We start from the raw sequence: 20,065 nt of genomic DNA on the forward strand, positions 1-20,065 counted from the left end.
TAGTGCCAAATGGTTTTAGAAAAGTGCAAAAAAATATAATATGCAATAATATGCATTGCAACTTTAATATGCAAAATTGCCAATACACTTTACAGTGTACTACTCTAAGATTATGAATTCTTCGAAAGGTTAAACAAATCTCAAACAATTGGCCCAGTGGTGAGCCCATGTTGTTTGACGTACAGTAGACATTGTACATGGCTGTAGCAAGTTGTCAGAGATCTATGCTGATACCTTCTTGGAGAGGAGGCAGATGTAGGGCTGATCAATTTCATTTCCTGTCTTTTGAGGCTTTCAGAAAATGCAAACATTTAACTGTAAACATAGTGTTTTTGTGATTAGTATTATCTACATACCCAAAGGTAGTAGGTGAACTGCAGAGCGAAGATGGCGATGCCTTCGTTGTCGAAGGAGCCGGCCACGGAGCGGGAGATGTAGCCGGGCACGATGGCGATGAAGCAGGCGGCCAGCAGCCCTGCACCCTGGTTCCACAGCTCCCGCGTCAGCAGGAAGGTGGAGATGGAGGTCAGGCCGCTGAAGATGGGGGCCAGGAAGACGCAAACGTCCCGGATGTGCACCGTCACGTGCAGCAGGTTCAGCACGTAGTGGATAAGGCCTGCTGTGACCATCAGACCCGGATACACCTACGGAAATCATGGAGGAATAGAAAGAGACAGATTTACCAAGGCTAATAATTTACCAAGGCCTGTCTGACAGCCATCTTAACCTGGAATGCAAGGCACGTCTTTTACACTCAGACAGCACAGATTAATTGCTTTTTACATTTATATTGAGCATTACTTTGGTTCACGTCATCCATACATGCATACAGACACGTCCTTAAAATTGCCTCTCTCAATGGTGAGGCCAGGAGTTTGTTGACGATGACTCAGGATTTGATTCTGCCCAACTGTTCTTTTTAGTCTAAATCAGGGGTCCTCCATTTTATCCAGAAAGGGCTGGTGTGGGTGCAGGATTTCCTTCCAACCAAGCAGTTACACACCTGATTCAACTAATCAAGGCCCTAAGCAAAGACTTGCATTAGTAGAAGCATGTAACGGCCTCATTGGGGGGGAAAGCCTGCACCCATACCAGCTCCTTCTGGGTAAGATTAAGGACCCCTGGTGTAGATGTACCAGCCTAGCACAGGGAACCCTGAGTGTATTCATCACTCCTAGACCCTGAATGCCGGCCTTAAATCTGAAACCAACGGGAGCTCGGTCACAACTGCAAGTCCCTCAATCAGTCCTTTACACCACCCTGTTCCCAAATCCCCTCCCCATTGCCCTGTCCTGAGGGGCGCATTCTCACTAATGTACCACATTAAAAATGAGCACTAAATAATTACCCTTTTAATTACCCAAAACAACAGATGCTGGAGTTATTCCTATTCCGGAGCCAAGAGCTGGCCTGACTGTGCTATATTGTGTAGTCGGTTCTTTTATTATGAATAAGGTACCACAGCCCGACAGAGCAGCAGAGGGAGAACACTACAGAGAAGAAACGCTGTCTATCAGCAGATATGTCCGACTTAACTGCACACAGAGACTCATGTCATCATACACAATTAATGGGGTCTGTCACAGCTATCAGCTGCCGGTATGGGCTGATGGAGCGAGAGGACAGAGGAAGACAGATAGGAGGAGAGTGATGGAGAGAGAGACAGACAAGGAAAAGAGAGCAGGGGTTCTGTGGTGGCTTGAGATGTCTAATCAGTTGAATCGGTTCTGAAGTTTTAAGCAATGCTCCACCCAATGGACAAGGTGAGTGTCTGTGTGTCTGTGTGCGAGAACAGGGAAAACTCATCACTGACTTATGTCATTCACAAACTCTGATATGGACATGGTAGAGGGTAGATAAATCTTTTAGAAATGGTTCTGAAAATGCTTCATCAGATTTAGGATTACAGAGCCCTGTTCGTCACACAGATTAATCTCAACAAAGATTTTTTGCAGAATTTTTAAGCAATGCCCCACCCAATGCACAAGGTGAGTGTCTGTGGATGTGAGAATAGGGAAAACTCATCACTGACTTAAGTCATTCACAAACTCTCATATGGACACGGTATTTGGCAGATAAATCTCTCTGAAATGGTTCTGAAAATGCTTTATCAGATTTAGGATCACAGAGCCCTGTTCTTCACACAGATTAATCTCAACAATGATCCTTTGGCAATGTAAGAAGTGTGACATTGTCGTGACACTTTCTGCCACCTGCTTGTTGAGTGGGCGGAGAACACATTAAACTAAGCCCATTCTGAAACTAATTAGCTTACGATGCACAAATAAAATTCAAGAAGGTCAGACTACAAAAAGGGCTTCTGTCCTTACTGCAGAGAGTGAGCAGAATTGGAAAACCTTTCAATTGTTAAACACTACTTGAAGTTTTGAGGAAAACTTTTTTTTGTTAGATTCCATTCGACCTTGGTTAGCCCATTTCATGCATCAAAACAACGCAATTGATGTACCTGATGTTGAAAAAGACAAGTGATGTGAAACTATAAAAAGACTTTTCCTTTCAGGTAAAACTTCAAAGACAGCTGGTATTGACTTGTGATTTGAATACAACACTTTAGCATTTGCAGTGTCAGGAGCTGCTTCTCTTCTTGTGTGGCACATTATTTAATTACCTTTCCTGAGGTCGGGCAGTGCCAGAGGCCCCATCACATAGGTCTTTGTGTTTTTCACTAGGAAGGCAAAATCGACCCAATGCTAATTAGTTTTGTATCCAGATTCTAAATATTCTAATTTGTGAGATGGTGAAGAAATATGCAAAACTCGCTGGAAAACAAGCTGAGGAAGGTGTCGGACTGGTATGCTAGCTAGACATGATCTGAAGCTTGAAGAGGGAGCTGACAATTATTTCAACACTGAGCTCGACATCAAATGTAGAGATGCAACAAATGTGAAAAACGCATCGCAATTAAATGAACACATCGTTGACATATTTCAACCTTCCTCCGGAAAGTTTGAGGCCCTGTTACTCACATCACGGTCCTCAAGAGCTGAGAAATGCTGGTTCTCTACATTCCCTTCATCTGGGAGTTAGGTGTGAAGACAGACTGGCCAATAAGCAGCACTAATTGTTCAGTTAATTACTTGGGAGAAAAGACAACCAAGCCTTGAAGCCTTGAAGGCCAGATTCACGTATCCATGGTTTCAGGGTGCACTTGCCAAATGATAATGTAGCATGACAAACTTTTGTTGGTGGGAACACAACCTTTATAGTAAACCTTTGCCAAAACATAAACTCAAGCGACTCCTGGTAACACAGCGTACTGTGGTCCCAGCCAAGGCTTCAACATGTGCCTGTAAGAACCTTTCTGCATTTGTGCCATTTGCCTTCACTGACTGAGCCACTTGGGAGCGCTTCCTCAGCTCTTAAATGTGTTTTTTATTGCACTCCCAGCCTTGCATGCATCTGCTGGCTGTTTGAAAGCGCGCAGTGAATCCTGTTAATGGAGTTTTTACATGGGTTAATGAGAGCGTCTCCCGCACCGCGGTGCGGTGGCGTTACGGGGGCCCGGCATCCAGATGCCAGGGGCAGCAGCCCCACGGTCACCCGCCGCGGGGACAGGCTTGGGTAAGCACTTTCTGTTCTCCTCGCTCGTCTTGGACTCAGGGAGACGGCTGGAGACTAAAACTATTGAGAGAAGTGTCCGACGCATTGATCTGCCTGTCGTGATCGGACCCCCCCCCCCCCCCCCCCCCCGCGTGATCTGCCACTTTCTCCCATAATAGCTAGGGGTGGCAAGGCCGGAGTCTCTGGTGGTTCCTCGATAAAAGGTGACCATCACTCTCTTGTTCCCTCCCTCTAGCCCTCCCCCTCTCCCTATATTGGTCTCCCACTCTCTCCATCTCCCTCTCCCCTGTGGGGCCTAAATGCGGTAAAGCTGGAAAAGCTCAGCCGCAGCTGCTCTTGCAGCGGAGTGCGGTGATGCAGGTGCGCAGGGAGTCATTTTGGGGACTGTAGTACCCTGACTCTGCTGATTCCCTCGCAGTGGCCTGATCACCGGCGGCGGTAATTACAGCTCAGTGTGGCCACTCTCGTCCGGACAGGAGCAGAGTTGGCCATTTGAACATGTGGGAGAAATCCACAGGCCTGGAAAACAAGACGGGAAATAAATCGGGCCGAATCGGGCGGGAGTAACTCATGATGATGGCGGCACCGCTTCACGACCGTGGGACCCGTCGGTAAACAAGACGAGCCCGTAAATCTGTCAAATGAACGGCCTGCTGGCTCCTGCCAAGGCTCCGAGAAGCCCGGGGAGTGCTCCATCACCTGGGACGGGACGGTGTCCTAATGTCGCCCCCGACACTGCCAAACACGCGTCCCTCACAGCTGGGTCCCTGGAGGAGGACGGCCTCTACTTACAGTTCCTCCCACGATCCGCCCCAGGGGGTACCACGCTCTCTCGTCGAACCAGTTGAGGAACTCGTAGAACCCATTTGTCGTGAGGTGATGAGTCGACCTGTAGTTGAACCTGTGAGACAGGGAGGAGGTTGTGGTCAGTACAAGGGCAAAATCACAAGTGCAATAGAGCGGACAAATGAGACCGTCGCCTTCTGTTCAAAGACATTCAGGTCGGTGAACAGGCAAACAAACAAAAGCCTATTTAAAGACGGTCCTAATTGCTGTCATATTTCTAAATAATCAGTGTGAAGTTGTGCATTATTTAACATCCGACTGAGACTAAATATTCCAAATGTTCTTTCTGTTTGTTCAATTTCTCAGCCATTGAACGGTTCCGCTGCCAAAATCCTAAAATGATAATTCAATGCTTGGTGCAAGTTCAAGGAATAATGAAAAGTCATCAAACAGAAGAATCAAAGTGATTAAATTCTTATTATTTGCTAATCAAGGAGGGTAATGACTTCGGCCAGAAACCAAATGCCTAAAAACAGATGCAAACAGAAACTCAAGAGCCAAAACAAGAAATTGAATTGGAAATGCAAATATTAAAAGGGAACACAAAGCAGCATGGAGAGATGAGTCCCAGAACAAAAAAAGGACACACCCTCCCCCATCTCCTTTTTCCATCGAAACCACATCAAGACAGACACGTTTGTTCAGAGAAGATTTAACTGAATGTGACTGGGCCTCTCTGTTAACCAATCAGAGCGCACAGAGATGGGGAGCATGAGCCTTTCAACCCATCATGTGGGCCTTTAAAAGGAGGGAACGCTACAGGGCCAGGACTCCTTCCATAGGCAGAGCACGTCCTCAGTGAATACCTGCATAGCGCAGGTCTGGAACTCACAAAATTTCAACCAGGGAGCGTCAACGCAGGCCCCGAGAGGCTTCAGAAGCCAGGCGGTCTCCCGGGACGCTCAAACGCATTGAGAATGAGGCGGCATATTGAGATTCTCAAATATTATCCATAAAGTCACAATACAAACGCTTGGGCGACCGCAGGGCCATTCACCACCATGACCAGAACGAATTGAAATTCGCCTCGCCACGGGTGTGGCACGGCAGACCCATATCAAACACCTTGATACTTATGCATTCGATCTAGGAGTGAATGCGGGTCTCTGCAGGGAGTCATTTTTATACATTGATAAAAAACATACAGTATCTTAAGAACCACAGAACGTTACAATATCAAACGAATGGAAATGCGAAAGCACCACTGGAGAGCGGCTGCTTTTAGGGTTTTGGGTGATAAGATGGAAAGCAAACGGAGGGGGTTGACACAGCCCAGTGTGAGATCCATCTGCCCGTATGGTCCATTTTCAGTAAACTCCACCGCACAACCAGGCTGCTGGCGCTTTCCATACTGTGGAGGCAGGCGGTCGAAATGACCTCAGCTGCTGAAAGCACTTTAAGCGGCCTTTTTCGCCATTCCAAATTTTGGAACGGTACGTTCCTGGATACCTGAGCGGAGCGTTTGTATCTCCCTCGCCTCTCTCTCTGTGATTACCTTTCCGTGGGCCAGATAATGCGGTCTCGCCAGGCGTGCTAACGCTTTTTTATACGTTCCTGTGGGTTTGGAGTGGGCTGATGAAGAGACACTCTGACAGCAGCATCTGGCGACCTCTCACCACGAGGACTTGATGCAGGTGAGCCTCTCTCCCAAAGCCTTCGATCTGTTCTTTCTCAAATCCTCCAGCTTATGCTGGATGCATAAACCACCCTCCCGTGCTTCGATTTTAAGAACTCCTTCAGAGAAATCAAATTACGAGAGGCAATGGTCAGACTCCAAAAAGCCTTGGGTCTGTAGAGGACCACTCCAGGCCGTCGATGTTGCCGAGCGAGCCCGCTGAAGATGGGAAGAAGAACGGCAAAATAAATCTAAAGCACGCACTTATGTAACTATCGGCAGTGAAATAAGGATGCCTCTTCTGAGGAGGGTAATCCAGGCCTGCCGGCACAGCGATGAAAACAATCAAATGCTTAATTGCGCTTTGAGGCATCCTCAGCTGCATCTCTCCTCGTTCCGCAGGAGTGGGCTGCCCTGAGCTCATCACAGGTGTCCCCTACTCTGGAGCTGAAGAGACCCCTGGGGGGGGCCTTGGGGGTTTTTGTACGCCTGTGCACCACAGTCCTACTGCTCTTACAGACGAGGTCAGAACTCAAACGTGGACACGGACCAACCCGTCTGGGCCGGTTTACTCTGAGAGGCGAAGACTGGGATGGATGGTCCTCATTAGGGTAGAACTTGACCTCCCGATTGTGACCGATTTATGTGCTCTCCGATTTCCCCACTGCAGAGGAAATGCAAGACTGAGAATACTACTCTCACAGGGGGAACGTCTCAATGATGCGCCGCCAGAGAGATGAAAGATGGATCACATGCAGACGAGAGGAACAAGAAAGGAAAGCTGGGGACCGACATTTATTATCATGAATGGTCCCAGCTTCCAAAGCACGGGGTAAAAGCAGATTTAATTAGACTGTAAAAACGCCACATTCGATGAGGCGCAAGCGAGCGGGCACAGCCCTGTGAGTGTTAAGAGAAGCTGGCAAGGACAAACAACGGCAACCGCAGCGGTTGCTGTGTGACGACGCCAGCCTTTTGACCACTGAGCTACAGCCCGTGAGCACGGCTTTGTCAGCGCCTTTTCTTTCTTTACACCTCAATCTTCAAGCAATTGTTCACGACACCTCTGCCTGGTTCCCCGTCAACAAAGGCTTCTGTTCTCGCATCTCGTGCCGTCTGGGAGTCAGGGTAACGTGCCACGCCTGGCTGAGCTCAGTGCATGGATCTACTGCGAGACTTGAATAGAATACTAAAGCAAACCGAGCTCCTTGGAGGTGATGCTAATCCCCGTGTAGGAAACCAAATGTTCGGTCTGCAGTCATGAGGCACAGGTCTCCAGGAACCCCCGTCGCTTTGCATATATGCTTAGGCTTGATAGCCAGACACATGGATTCAGACAACCTGCAGCTCGTGAGATGGTGTTTTTCCCTCCAAGCACAACAGTGTCCACTCCGTGTTACAAGTCATCGCTCTTCCTAACTGATCCTTATTTAGAGGGCTCTGAACATCTCCACGTTACGGGAGAGCCCCCACCCCTCCCCCAGGACTCCACTGGAGCTGGCAGTCCCGATTCTGGGCAGGCAGCTTCCCCATCACGCCTGACAGGATTAGAGTCTCTCTTTCCCTCCCCCTCCTTCTCTCAGGCTCACAATGTAATGTTGTTGGGTTTCATACTCATTACAGAGCGAAATGAAGATGGCGCGGGGGCGGGGGGATGGAATTCTGGAGTTCCTAAGCAGTCCTTGCTGGGCTGCTAATAGGTCATTTACGGCATGTTCCAGATGGACTGGAGCCTAGCAGTTTTTTTCTAGCCTTTCCAAACAACCCACAGGAGATTAGGGCTCATGAGTAGATGGTCCCGAGCTGGTGCTTCGCTGTGTTCCACTGAGCTTAGCTCTGTTTTAAGGGCTCTGCTGCGCAGTCATGGTTGGAGCCATCCCATCATGCCTCTGTCAGCAGTAATATGAGACATAGGCATACTACAGCTCCCTCTTTGGCATTTTTAGCACAACTGTGTTTGAGGAAGAACAGCCAAAACAAGGGATCGCGCATTTCAGCTGTGCCGTGTCATCTACGACAGCGTAGAACACCAGTGATGACATTATTTATTACTAAAGAGTGAATTAAGGCTACAACATGAAATGTGAATATTTGCTAAAAAATTAATATCCTGGCATCTGAAGAAACTATTTACTGGGTACAGCTCCAAGTAAGCATCAGTTGGTCTTTCCTTGCTTTCTTTTAGTTAGAAGTTGTGGTGATCACCTCTCCTCACACTGGCTTTCGGCAGAAGCAATCCGTGACTCGTTTGCGGTTAATTGGGCTCTGAGAGGGATGCAGCCTGTCTAACGCCCCGGGCTGCTGCCCGGGACACCGCCACCCGCTTCAGACCACAGGCGGAGGACGGGCGGCGAGGACACCGTTCAAAGGGTGGAAAAGCGGCCGGCAGACGCTGGGACGAGCTGGGGGGTGCGGGCTCCTGTCGGGGGGGGGGGGGGGGGCCATTTGGGGTCACGAGGGGGCTTCTTTGGTGGCTGCCAGAAGGTAACAGGATCTATCTTCAGCCTTCAGATAGAGACTGCAGTGGATTCTAGATGCATCCCTCAGACCAAAAGCACTCGCTGCATGTACGTGGGCTCACACACTGACACCGACACGCATGCACGCACACACACATTCATGCTGGCATGCACGTATACATTTTCCTAGGGTGAGCGAGCAAGGCCTACTCTTGGCAGTTAATGAATGTAGCTCAGGCCATAATTATTTCATCAGCAAGAAAAAACCATTGATGAAGTATAGAACTTCAGTATCAACTTTGCTTTCGATTCTGTACTTTTTAATAAGTCACAACTTACATCCCAGCGAGGTGTAATCATTCACTCTGATTGATAGTCTGACTTTTTGTTGCATACAGGCAATGACTTCAGCCTTCATGTCACTCCCTTTTAAAGCCGCAGAATTATATTCTCAGTTTGGCTCATACTGTAGGAATTTTGGATGAGGACATGCTTTTTTTGAACAGTTATTCGGCATCCCAGTGACTTTGACTGCATTGCTTTTTGCCGAGATTCATAAAATGTTTAATAAGCCTGTATTCAGGTTACTACAGAAATGCCCTTAATAATGCAAGTAAAAAAAGGTTCATGCCCAAAAGACTATATTAAAACCTTCGGTGTGATGCTGGAACAGAGACCATATTACAGTGCTCACAGTTCTTCCTTTCTTATACAGAAAATAAATCTGAAAGATGGATGCACAAATAAATCAGTGAAGGAAGAATCAATAATGACAGATGGAACTAGAAATTAAAATGTCAAAAAGCTTTATATTGCAAAATGGATAACCATTTCTGCATTTTTTAAAAATACATTCATGAATGTAGGCTAGCTAGCTGCCATCAATTGTAGCGTACCCTACTTTGGACCAGTAGCATTTAATGTGCATAGGCCATTTTATCTGTAACTCAATCTGGGAAATACATATTTTACACTCAACTAGGTTATACAAAAATTATAATTCAGATAGCAAATCATAAATCAGACATTCAATCAGACACAACTGAAAAACTGTATTATTTATAAAGCAAATGGAAAATCTTTCAGTCAATGCTGCAGAACAATCTGCCCAGACTGACAGTACTCAGTAAAAACAGTTAGTTGCTTCTTGTTCCAGCCACAACATTTCATCCATAATAGCTCTGGTATAAGCACTGTAATGTTCAGCTGGTGGTTTACACTTTACCCTACCTTTGAGTCTTAAGACACTTTGCACCATATATTTTAGTCACAATATTTCAGACACGATACTAGGCAATATAGTCCTCAAACCTTCATAAAGCATGAGTAACACCTTTGTTAGCATGTCAAAACAGATCTGCAAATTATCAAAATGAAAATTGGAAATAATAACTGGCAATGACTCACAAAATGACATCACAAAAACATCACATTGATAAAATTATAGTCAATGTTTTGATAAAATTTCCTGCACTAATGTATGTGAATAATTCAGGAAAATGTAATGTGGATATACATGCTTCAAGAAAGATAAGAATATAATCTAAAGTCTGGCCCAAAAAGAGTAACAGTTTAGAATAAAACATTGACTGAATGAAGGTCTGGGTGGAGCGACCCGGCTTCAACATTCGGCCTCCGACAGCAGAAAGGAGGAGAAAGCAGAGGCTCTCTCCCACTCTGCCCGACAGCAGAGAAACTCCTGGAGGATGTGAAAGGGTATGAGGAGTGTGGCCTGATGCTCTGCATGGTGCACAAAGCCAGAAAGTGCTGTGGTGACTTCATAATACATTTCCACATTATCATCAAAAAGCCTCCTTTGTACAAGGGAGCAAGGGCAAATGTAACCGCTGGGAAAGTGAACAGCGGAGGGGAAATTACCATTCAGGTCCAGTCCATTAGGTGTCCACAGCGAACAGAATGCTCCCGGTTCACATATGCACGCTCCCAACTTGAAGAGGTGCTCAAATAAAACTCAATTTCACACTCAGTGGAGGCATTCAGCCTTTTTTTTTTTTTTTTTTCAGGTGTTTTCTTAATAAATAAAAAAAAAGTCTATTTGTCAGGGCTTGGCATTTTGAGGACGGACGGGCTCCGAGTGAGCTGCCCGCTGCAGTAGTGGGTGTGGGGCCCGGTTCTCATTCAGTCGGAGCCGGTCTGGGGGAAGGCCGAATCACGCTTAGGGCCACCATCCTCCACTGTGTACACCCCCCCCCCCCCCCAACCCCTCTAAATGCAGAAAGGGCTGCAGCAGAACAGCTACTGCTCTGTGCTGCAGTCCCTCAGAATGTTTCAACATTCTGACAACACTACCGCAGGTGAGGCATGGCAAAAACAGAGCAGAAGCTCTGCCCTAAGAGCAAGCTTTGGCTGCTTAGCTCGTTAGCACGGGAGTCTTCAGTTTGTCCTGTGTACACCCATGGGGACGGGGCTTGGCCATATACACTCACTGAGTGCTTTATTAGGTAGACCTGTACACAAGCTTGTTAACGCAAATATTTAAATCAGCCAAACCATGTGGCAGCAACTAAAATGCATAAAAGCATGCAGACATGGTCAAGAGGTTGGTTTTCAGACTAAATGTCAGAACGGAGAAGAAATGTGATCTTAATGACTTTGACCGAGGAATGATTGTTGGTGCCAGATGGGGTGGATTGAGTATCTAAGAAACAGCTGATCTCCTTGGATTTTCACGCACAACAGTCTCTAGTTTGCAAAGAATGGTGCAAAAAACAAAAAGCATCCAGTGAGCGGCAGTTGTGCAGGCAGAAACGCATTGTTAATGAGAGAGGTCAGAGGAGAAGGGACATACTGGTCAGGAGTCAGAAAAGTGACAGTAACACAAATAACCACACATTACAACAGTGGTATGCAGCATCTCTGAATCCACAACCTCTAAGTGGACAGGCTATAGCAGCAGAAGACCAATAACTAAAAAATAGTCTAAAAAATAAAAAACAAGTCTCATAAAATCTAACCTAATAAAGTGCTCACAGAGTAAGGTGTTGCCTGCAGATGGCCCTACTTCCTCCCCACAGGCTGCTAGTAGAACAGACGGCCAGCGGTTTCTGACTGGCTGTGAGCCGGAATAATCTTCTGGCCCCATGACCCTCCCATCTCCAGGAAGCTGAGGCCTCTGCCTCTAGTCCGCCATAACTCCACAGTACAGCTGATTAAGGCCAGTCAAAACCGCACTGGATGCAAAACAAATCGTTTCAAATTTCCCAAAGAATCTCAACATCTTAACAACCCCCAAAAAAACATGTTTTTAAAAATGTTTTATCTGCAATGGCGGATAAAGTGGTGCTGGATCACGAGAGATGAAGGCCAGTTTGCCACCAGCGCTTTGGGTTATTAAAAGAATGACCCCCCTGGGTGACTTTATGCAAACTGCCTCCGATTATGGTTGCGCTCTCCAAACAACTGATAGTCCGGCTAAATAATTTAGTTGATTAGCAGAAGTAAAACTTCTCTTGAATCACTCCGACAGCTTAACCACAGGGTAGATATAAACAGCTCATTACTATTTCATGAAATTCCAAAAATGCAGCCCACCACTCTTCATCAGCTGGCTGCTTAGAAAGCCCCAGCAAAACATTGCAGGATCATTTTTTGTTCCCGCGAATCAGGCTTTGTCTGGACTCTGAGGGGAAACTTAAAACCTATGTGGAGGAGCCAATACAGGGGTGACCATCATTTTAAATAAGAAAGAAACTGAAGTTGGGTCTTTTATCACCTTTTGCACACCTGTTTAATGACCTCTGTTGCTTACCACATGGTGTTGTTTTCTTTAGCTTGTGTTTCTTGCAAGCCAGTGGAGTGTTTTTATGAACCCTTACCAAAAGGCAAACTTCTTTTATGTGGTGTGATGGACAATGAAGTCTTGAATCTGAATCTTTAGTGAAAAAGAATGTAGCCTGTCTTGCCCAGAAGAGGTATGAGAAATCTGAAGGAATTTAGTTTCTTTTCCAAGTTTTAGTTTCACACTAAAATAACGAATTAGTGGTCTAAAATAACGAATTAGTGGTCTGAAATAATTCTGCAACATCCCCTAACCGACTTAATAAAGAAATTATTATGGAATACAAGATCACAATATAGACTTTTGAAAGGTCAATGACTTCTTTTAATAGGAAAAAATTATGAATTCCATGAAGCCTTTCTGGCCCAGTCTTATATGGCAATTTCTTCTGTATGCCTTGGATGAGCACTGGACTGTGAAGAGAAGTGGACTCAAAAGCTCAAACAAGTGGAACGGAACTTCTCCCTCCGAGCACAACGGCGGAGGTCGGTGGGGTGGGGGGGATTGAGGGCGATTGGGGGTTAGGTCTTGGAGCACCTGCTCGTCCTGGGAGCCATCGTGCTTTCAGAGACCCTACAGGGCTCCACAACCCAGTGCGGGACCTTCAATGGCCTGCTTCAATACAAGCAGTTACAATGCTAAGCACATATGGATTCATGCCTAAAGAATTTTTTTTTAAAGCTGGGTGGACAGCTGAACTATGAGCTCTAGGTCTCTAGCCAAAAGACAAGCTTCAACAATGCAACACGAGTAGTGGAGATTTATTAGTGCTATAGCTTCCGGTGCATTCCACACAAAAACAGCTTCTTTAATGATAAGGTATTCACAATTCAGTAAAAGAAATGGGCCTATTCAGCTTTATAAGCTACTGTCTTTAACCGACAATATCTCTGTAAGCCTGGTGGACACATTCAACTCTGAATAGAACCTTCTGGACAAACTTGATTTTCCATCTTTTCTCACCAAATTACTTGAGCTCACACTAAAGACCAGAAGTGCTCTGTCAGCAACACAGAACAAATGCAAAAAAGATAAATACATGAACAGGCCGCGATGAAAGCACTCGCAGACCTGCAACTCGGCCAGATTTTACTTATTTAGACAAAGGATGATGACTTAATTTCTGAAGCTATACCCCGTGCATAACCTTGCAGAGGCGATGCAGAAACCTGGGGAAAATGGTTCTGCAATCTCCCCTCGCTCATACCGCCTCAGCCGCAAGACCGCAAGCCTCAATATACCTCCTGAAGAGCGTGTGGACATAGATCACTAATGGCCTCTCTCGGATCGCTCTATATGAATAGTGCTGTGCCAGCTTTGGGTTCAAACGCACAGCCAGGTCGCGGTATTAAACCTATAAAAATGGAAAATGGAGAGCTGGGTACTGAGCCAGACAGATGGAGTTGGCCGGGGCCCAGTCAATATTGGCTGTAGCGTCCAGGGGACCCGGCCTCACCTCTCGGACGTGCTCCGTGACGTGTTTTCAGCTCAAAAGTTTAGAGATACCGCACTGGCTCAGAACTCCGCCGACCGCACGGGGAGTGAGGCATTAACCTGGCCGGACCCTTCCGGAACGACGACCCGCGACTGAGCCGGCTGCCGTGGCGACAGCGCCCGCGAGTCGATAAAGAACACAAACTGAGGCGAATGTGATATTCAGGGTGATATACACCCAGGTATTTTTGTGTGTCTGGTTTCTCTGCGTGATGGATTGAAGTCCTCAATCTCGCCGACCGTCAAAGGCGGTCAGGAGGCGACAGGGGTGACCGAGCACGGAGATTCGGGCGGAGGATTTACAGCCGAGCGGCCGGCTCGGGCACTAATTACATTATCTTCACACATCCGCTCCGTAACCGTCATTTCCCAGCCAATCACAGCCCCGGATACGTATCTCAGCGAGCAGAAGTAACAACAGGAGGGCAGAAGGGCAAGCCGAAGAGCTAAAAAACACTTTGGTAATGGCGATATGATCTCCAGAGTGACGGCGCGTAAATCTCTCTGTATCCAGCTGTCCGCTTTTCCTGTATTTCAGCAAACGGATGACATCCAACCGAGAGACGCTGCGCTTGAGGGCCAACGTATTTTTCGCCTTTTTTTAATATATGGCTGCAAAGCATTTACTCCAAAGTAATAAATGCTGCTTTCCCCTCAACCCACAGCTTAGATATTGTTGGATTTTATTTCTATTTTTTTAAATGTATGCGGCAAAACAGTCATATTGGTTATAACTGCAGCGAACTTTAAACTTACTCGCAGCTCAGGGAAAAGGGAATTGCGGTTTGATTGAACGGATGCCTTGAACTTCACCAGGATACTGGCTTGCCCCGGTCTCCGCTGAAACGTAAAATGTCGGACTTCAATTAAGATCAGAGTCTAGACGTGCTGCAATTCCAAATCTCCCTGGCAAGCCCAAACATGCAGCAGCAACCCAATCTTCAAACACTTTTAAACTGCCCAACTTCATTACTTATTCATTAAATAATGCAGCCCAATTTAAAGAACATTAAAAGAACATTAAAAGATACTGAATAAAAAAAGCAAATAAACAGAGGAGCAAAACGTAAATAAAAAGACCTAGATTTGTACCCTCTACTCTGTCCCACTTGTAATATACAGGTAGGTTTCAGTGTCTTCACTGTTAAAAAGCCCAGTAATAGGAGTGCATATAGCTTTTTAATTCACTAAAGTGCTTTTTGTATGTCATTTAGACCATACACAAACCACACACAAGAAACAGCCTACCTTGTTCAAAAGATGGGTTCAAAATGACCCATTGTCAATTCAAGGAAGATGGGAAATGTAGAACAATATGGCATTCAATTATTCTGTAGAAGATCAACCTATAATGAGCATGAGAAAGCTCAAAGCACTTAGCTGCCACAAACGCATGTCTTCAGACTCTTTATCATACCACAACGAATAATGTCTCAAGTATGGGGGTCACCTGCATTGTATTTCTCAGAAATAAAAGAAAAGCGTTTAGGTTACTGCTTGGATGGAAAACATGAGGCTTATTTGCAAAGATGCTATTTTTAATATAATCAGGACCTCATGCCGAATAAATGAGGCACTTAATTGGCAGACAGATTGAAATGTTCTGTGAATACTAAGCACCTATTTTGCCAAACAAAGTTCAGATGATTAAATATCTTCCCAATTGAACATATTCATTTTCATCTAGACCGCCGGCAGATGCGTCACACAGCGGAAAGCAAATACTCACTTCATTTTTTTTTGTCAATTAAAGCAAATTAAAAGTAAACAAACCTGTAAAATGTTTATCAAAATATTTACTGGGAGTGCCTGCAGACACATTACAAGATTTGTCTCATAAAAAAGGGGGGGGGGGGGGGGACACTTCAAATACCAAATTGGTTTTATATTTCAATAACGGATAATAAGGTAATTAGCAGTGAGCTTGTGAGCTGCTTGAGTAAAAAAATCTAATGAATTGCCCATATGAAACTTTCTCAAAAGGCTGCAGTCTGACTAGAATAGAGGGTATTATGCCAGTAAGTGTAGGGGTGTATGAGGGGGCAGTGAGGGTCAGGGGAAACAGCTCGAAGGCTGAAGGCTTCAGACCTGATTAAGTGCTGAAATCCTGCTGTAAGCAGCCATCCGTAACGACGATCCACAATTTAGAAACCAAAAAATTATGGGGGGTAGTATCAGACCTTATGATGTGCAAATGTTTCTGGAAGAAAAGATGCATGAGCACCAACCGCGGCAGAAAGTTCCGGAAGAAAACGAAAAGACAATAAGCCTCCGTCTCCTCTTCAATTAAACATCACCTCGGACAGGCCGGGCTCCGGAGCTCGGCGGCAGGGGGTGAAATAAAAAATCGCGGGAATGAAAGTCGCGGCTCAGCCTCGGCTGCAGGGGGCGCCGCACCAGGGCGGCCTCCACATAAAAAATTTAAATTGAGAGCGACGGGGCGTCTGTACCGAAAGGCGAGTGCGAGACGGGGCCATTGTTTTTCTAATAAATCGACCGTGGACGCGCTGCACCGAAGGGCAGGAAAATGACAGCTGCCGGAGGAAAACAAACTCTCCGGGTGATGTTTTTTTTCCCGATATATGCATCGTGGCCGATCGATCGGGCGCGGACGTGAACGCATCAACCGGCTGACAGCGAGCCCAACGGTGGCGGGTGTCACCGACGCGTGACCGCTTTCTTCCATGTGACCTTGGGTCGTTCCTGCGTGTCTTACGAACAGCTTTTTAAAATCCCATCTTGCGTTTGTGTGTACCCTCCAGCCTACCGCGACCCACAATTATGCAAACCGACAGACGGGCCTGGAGCTTCTGCTTCAGGGAGACGGTCCACCTGCCTGGGAGGGTCTCCGCGGTGGCCTTCACGAGCACATCGGCGACAGGAGTTTTAAAACAGGCCGGGGCTTTGAGGGAGACTCACAATAACATTCAATCTGCTGTGCAGGAAGGCAGCCCTGAGAGACAATGGGAGGAGGAAGGAGGAACTGAAAGAGAGAGACGCTTCCCTGGTCTGACTCTCATATCGCCTCTGGGCAGACATAAAGGTTCACTCCCACAGAAACTAGCAGTGTTAGTACGACCTCGCTAACAGACTCTGGAGCACATTTGTGGCGGCAGCTACATTTGAACGCATTGAAGGTTGAGCTGAAGAGCGGCTTTGGAGAGGTTACTGCTTTTGTATAGCACCGTGAGGGGCAGCTTTAGATAGACTATGACGCTGGCATACACAAAACCCTTTTCAACAGAGAAAATTATTGAAAATAGAGGTCAATTCCAACAGCTGAACAGTTAGTCCAGTCATTTGTCACCATGAAGTAACAGCGAATACATCATGCAAACAGTAAGAGCTGCCTGAAAACAAAAACAAAATGGGAAAATGGGTGTTTTGATAGCAATGGGATTTATCTGAACCAGTTCTTTTCAATTGGCTGTTCATGAAAGTCAGACAGGTTGCAGCGGAAGCCAAAGACTGTGGAGCAAACTGTAGGCAGGCGGAACAAAGAGAATGGCTTCCGTATAAAAAGCTGGCTCCAAATGCCAGCGTGACATCTTCGGCTGAACCAGGCATTGGCAAGAAATTAAAGTTCACGTCAGAACAGTGTGCAGGTTCATACCAGTGCAAATCAGTGGAGGGGATTTTAACAGTAGGTCTCTACTACCCCATGGAATGCTGCGCCTTTGGAATGCAGGACATTTTAAAATCTGTGTTTCACACCAATTCACTTGCATTCTGATAAAAAGAACTCATAATATGCCAACTTACAATAAATGTTTGTCATTCATAATTTCCAACTCTACTACCTTATGGTGGTACAAAGAAAATGCAAGTTTTTCTTTTTAATATCAATATCAGATTAAAACTAAGTATGCAACAAGGAGAGCACAGGCCTCACAAACCCAAACCAACAACACAACCCACCTCCCTCTGTGTGCACCCACTCATGACAGGAGCAGCGCATTAGCCCTAATTAAGAGGAAATAACTGAATTAAAACTGCACGGGTGAGATGTAGCCCACACAACAAAGTCGAGGGAAAAACAACACCAGAAAACATAAACCCATACCATCAAGCATCCTACCTACAATATAGCATGCCCTCAAATAGCCAGAAAACCATCAACTCAACTGTATAACTTAAAAGCCAACAATTTTTGTAAACAAACTTGTTTTTTTTCATGAGGACATCTCTAGTGTCAAACATTTAACAACCTGTTAACATACAAGATGGCACATTTAATGAGCACATAATGGTGAGACTGCCACAACAGCCATGAAAAATGTAGCTATACAATTCTAGCTGACAACTGAAGGCTTGTTGCAGAGGTGGTAACGCATCAATCTAGTTTAGAATTATACAGACTTCAACCTTAGCAAAGTACCATTAACCTTTTGTCGTTACTGTGCACAGTAACTTTTTTGATGTTCCAGTTTTCCAAACAACTCTCCCAGTAAAAATCAACATAGAGGATTCTGAGAGATCTGAGAGATCTGTGTGCAGGTCTCTCCCAGCAAAATTCAATGTAGGGGATTTTAACATTGAGATCAACATGCAGGTCTCTCCCAGTAAAAATCAATGCAGGGGATTTTAACATTGAGATCAGTGTAGAGTCTCTCCCAGCAAAAATCAATGCAGGGGATTTTAACTTTGAGATCAGTGTAGAGTCTCTCCCAGCAAAAATCAATGCAGGGGATTTTAACTTTGAGATCAACATGCAGGTCGCGAAAATCAGCACAGGGTCTGGCAATCAGCTCAGCAGCAGTGAGATCAGCGGACGAGCAGTTCAGAGGAACATGTGAAGGCCTACGCACAGCACGCACCCCGGCTCAGAATTCGATCCAGGGCAGGAGAGGTCAGAGAGGTCAGGGGTGGCTGCCCATGGCAGGCGAGCCAGCAGGCTGCACGGAGCCCCAGGCTAAACATTACACTTCACTATTCAGAGCTGGAATTCTTATTAAAAGATGGATGGTGACCTTTGAGAGGAGGAACGATATACATCCAGAATTACCTTTGGCTCTAGAGGGAGGCTTTTCCTCCAGCAACAACACACCACATATCTCTGAATCAACTGACAGTTATGCCAGGGCAGAATATTTTATTGGATTCCCGGAGTCAAAAAGTTTTAAAAATCATTGCTTCAGTGTAGGCTAATCTCTCTCCTGTTACTCAAATATAGGATTTTTTTTTTTTCTGACTTGTCGGAAAGCTCTGTTTTGACCTTTGGTTTTTGTTGTAGGGCAACTCAAACTTTTCCAGTACAGGGTCACAGATTTTAGAATAGGCAAAAAAAATCTTTTGGTTTTAATTTTCTCCACAATAGATACCGATTCTTGGCACATCATAAAGTGTGCAATGAGGCAGATTTCTTGACAACATCAATGAGGTGAAAATCGAATATGATAACAAGAGTGGTCACGCAACAGAGGTCCGTATTTGCTGAATTGAGAAGGGAGAATGAGGGGGCAACCTTCCCTGAAGCAGTGCTATAAGCTAGGAAATAAAAATTAGCAATATTTTTTGTATTTAATTTGACAATTGTTAATTTTCTGCTTGCGTTTAAGCAATAGACGGTGAGGTGGAAGAGAAACATAAAAGTGGGGGCCGGTGTTTTATTGGGGTTACGACCGCAGACGACCGAGGACCAAACCACACATGAGCAACGGCTTATTACTGGACACGTCCCCACAGGGAGATTGCAGACCAACAAGGCCGGCACACAGTTCATTAGCTTTAATATGGAAGGCGGCAGACGTCAATCCTTTCTGTGTTGGAAGCGAGGCTCACAGTCTCGCTCTCTCTCTCTGCCGAACTGCAGTGTGTGGCAGGGAATCAGAGGGCTAATGAGATGTCAGCCACACTTTTCGTCTCCAACGGCAAAGCAACCGAGGCAACGGATGAGATCTGCAAAGCCAGGGTATGACAGAGGCTGCCACAATAAAACACCTTTATACATTATTTTCCTTTTCCAGAAGAATAAAACCTTGAGAAAACCTGTCGTCAGTGAGATGACGGTTCAGGAGAGACCGTGATAAAAGTTTAAAGCTTCCAAAACCAAGGAGAAAAATCTCTCAATTGGAAATTGGAGGCAGATAAAAACAAAAAAATCCGTAGACAAATTGACCAGTGAGAGATCAAGGTCAGAAAGTTATGGTCAAAAGTAAAGAAATTAAATTCAGAGTACCACTCTAACAGCCAGTTTAGATGGCCATTTGGATGATTTTCAGTGCTCAAGCACCCTTGATAATTTTCATGGAGTAGCCCAGTAATGTTACT

The 20,065-nt window shown here is 45.7% G+C and overlaps 1 protein-coding gene across 2 annotated transcripts in view; it reads right to left on the minus strand.

Moving 5' to 3' along the window:
• LOC133137003 (dolichyl-diphosphooligosaccharide--protein glycosyltransferase subunit STT3B) overlaps positions 1-20,065 on the minus strand; it is a 64,597-nt gene that overhangs the window by 27,316 nt on the left and 17,216 nt on the right. For both annotated transcript variants that reach the window (XM_061254945.1, XM_061254946.1), the window contains exons 2-3: positions 4,375-4,483; positions 357-644 (exon numbers count right to left, since the gene is read on the minus strand). In XM_061254945.1, the coding sequence (XP_061110929.1) occupies positions 357-644; positions 4,375-4,483 (397 nt within the window). The remainder of the gene's footprint in view (positions 1-356; positions 645-4,374; positions 4,484-20,065) is intronic.

Source organism: Conger conger, chromosome 9 (assembly GCF_963514075.1).
Source record: "Conger conger chromosome 9, fConCon1.1, whole genome shotgun sequence".
Taxonomy (NCBI): domain Eukaryota; kingdom Metazoa; phylum Chordata; class Actinopteri; order Anguilliformes; family Congridae; genus Conger; species Conger conger.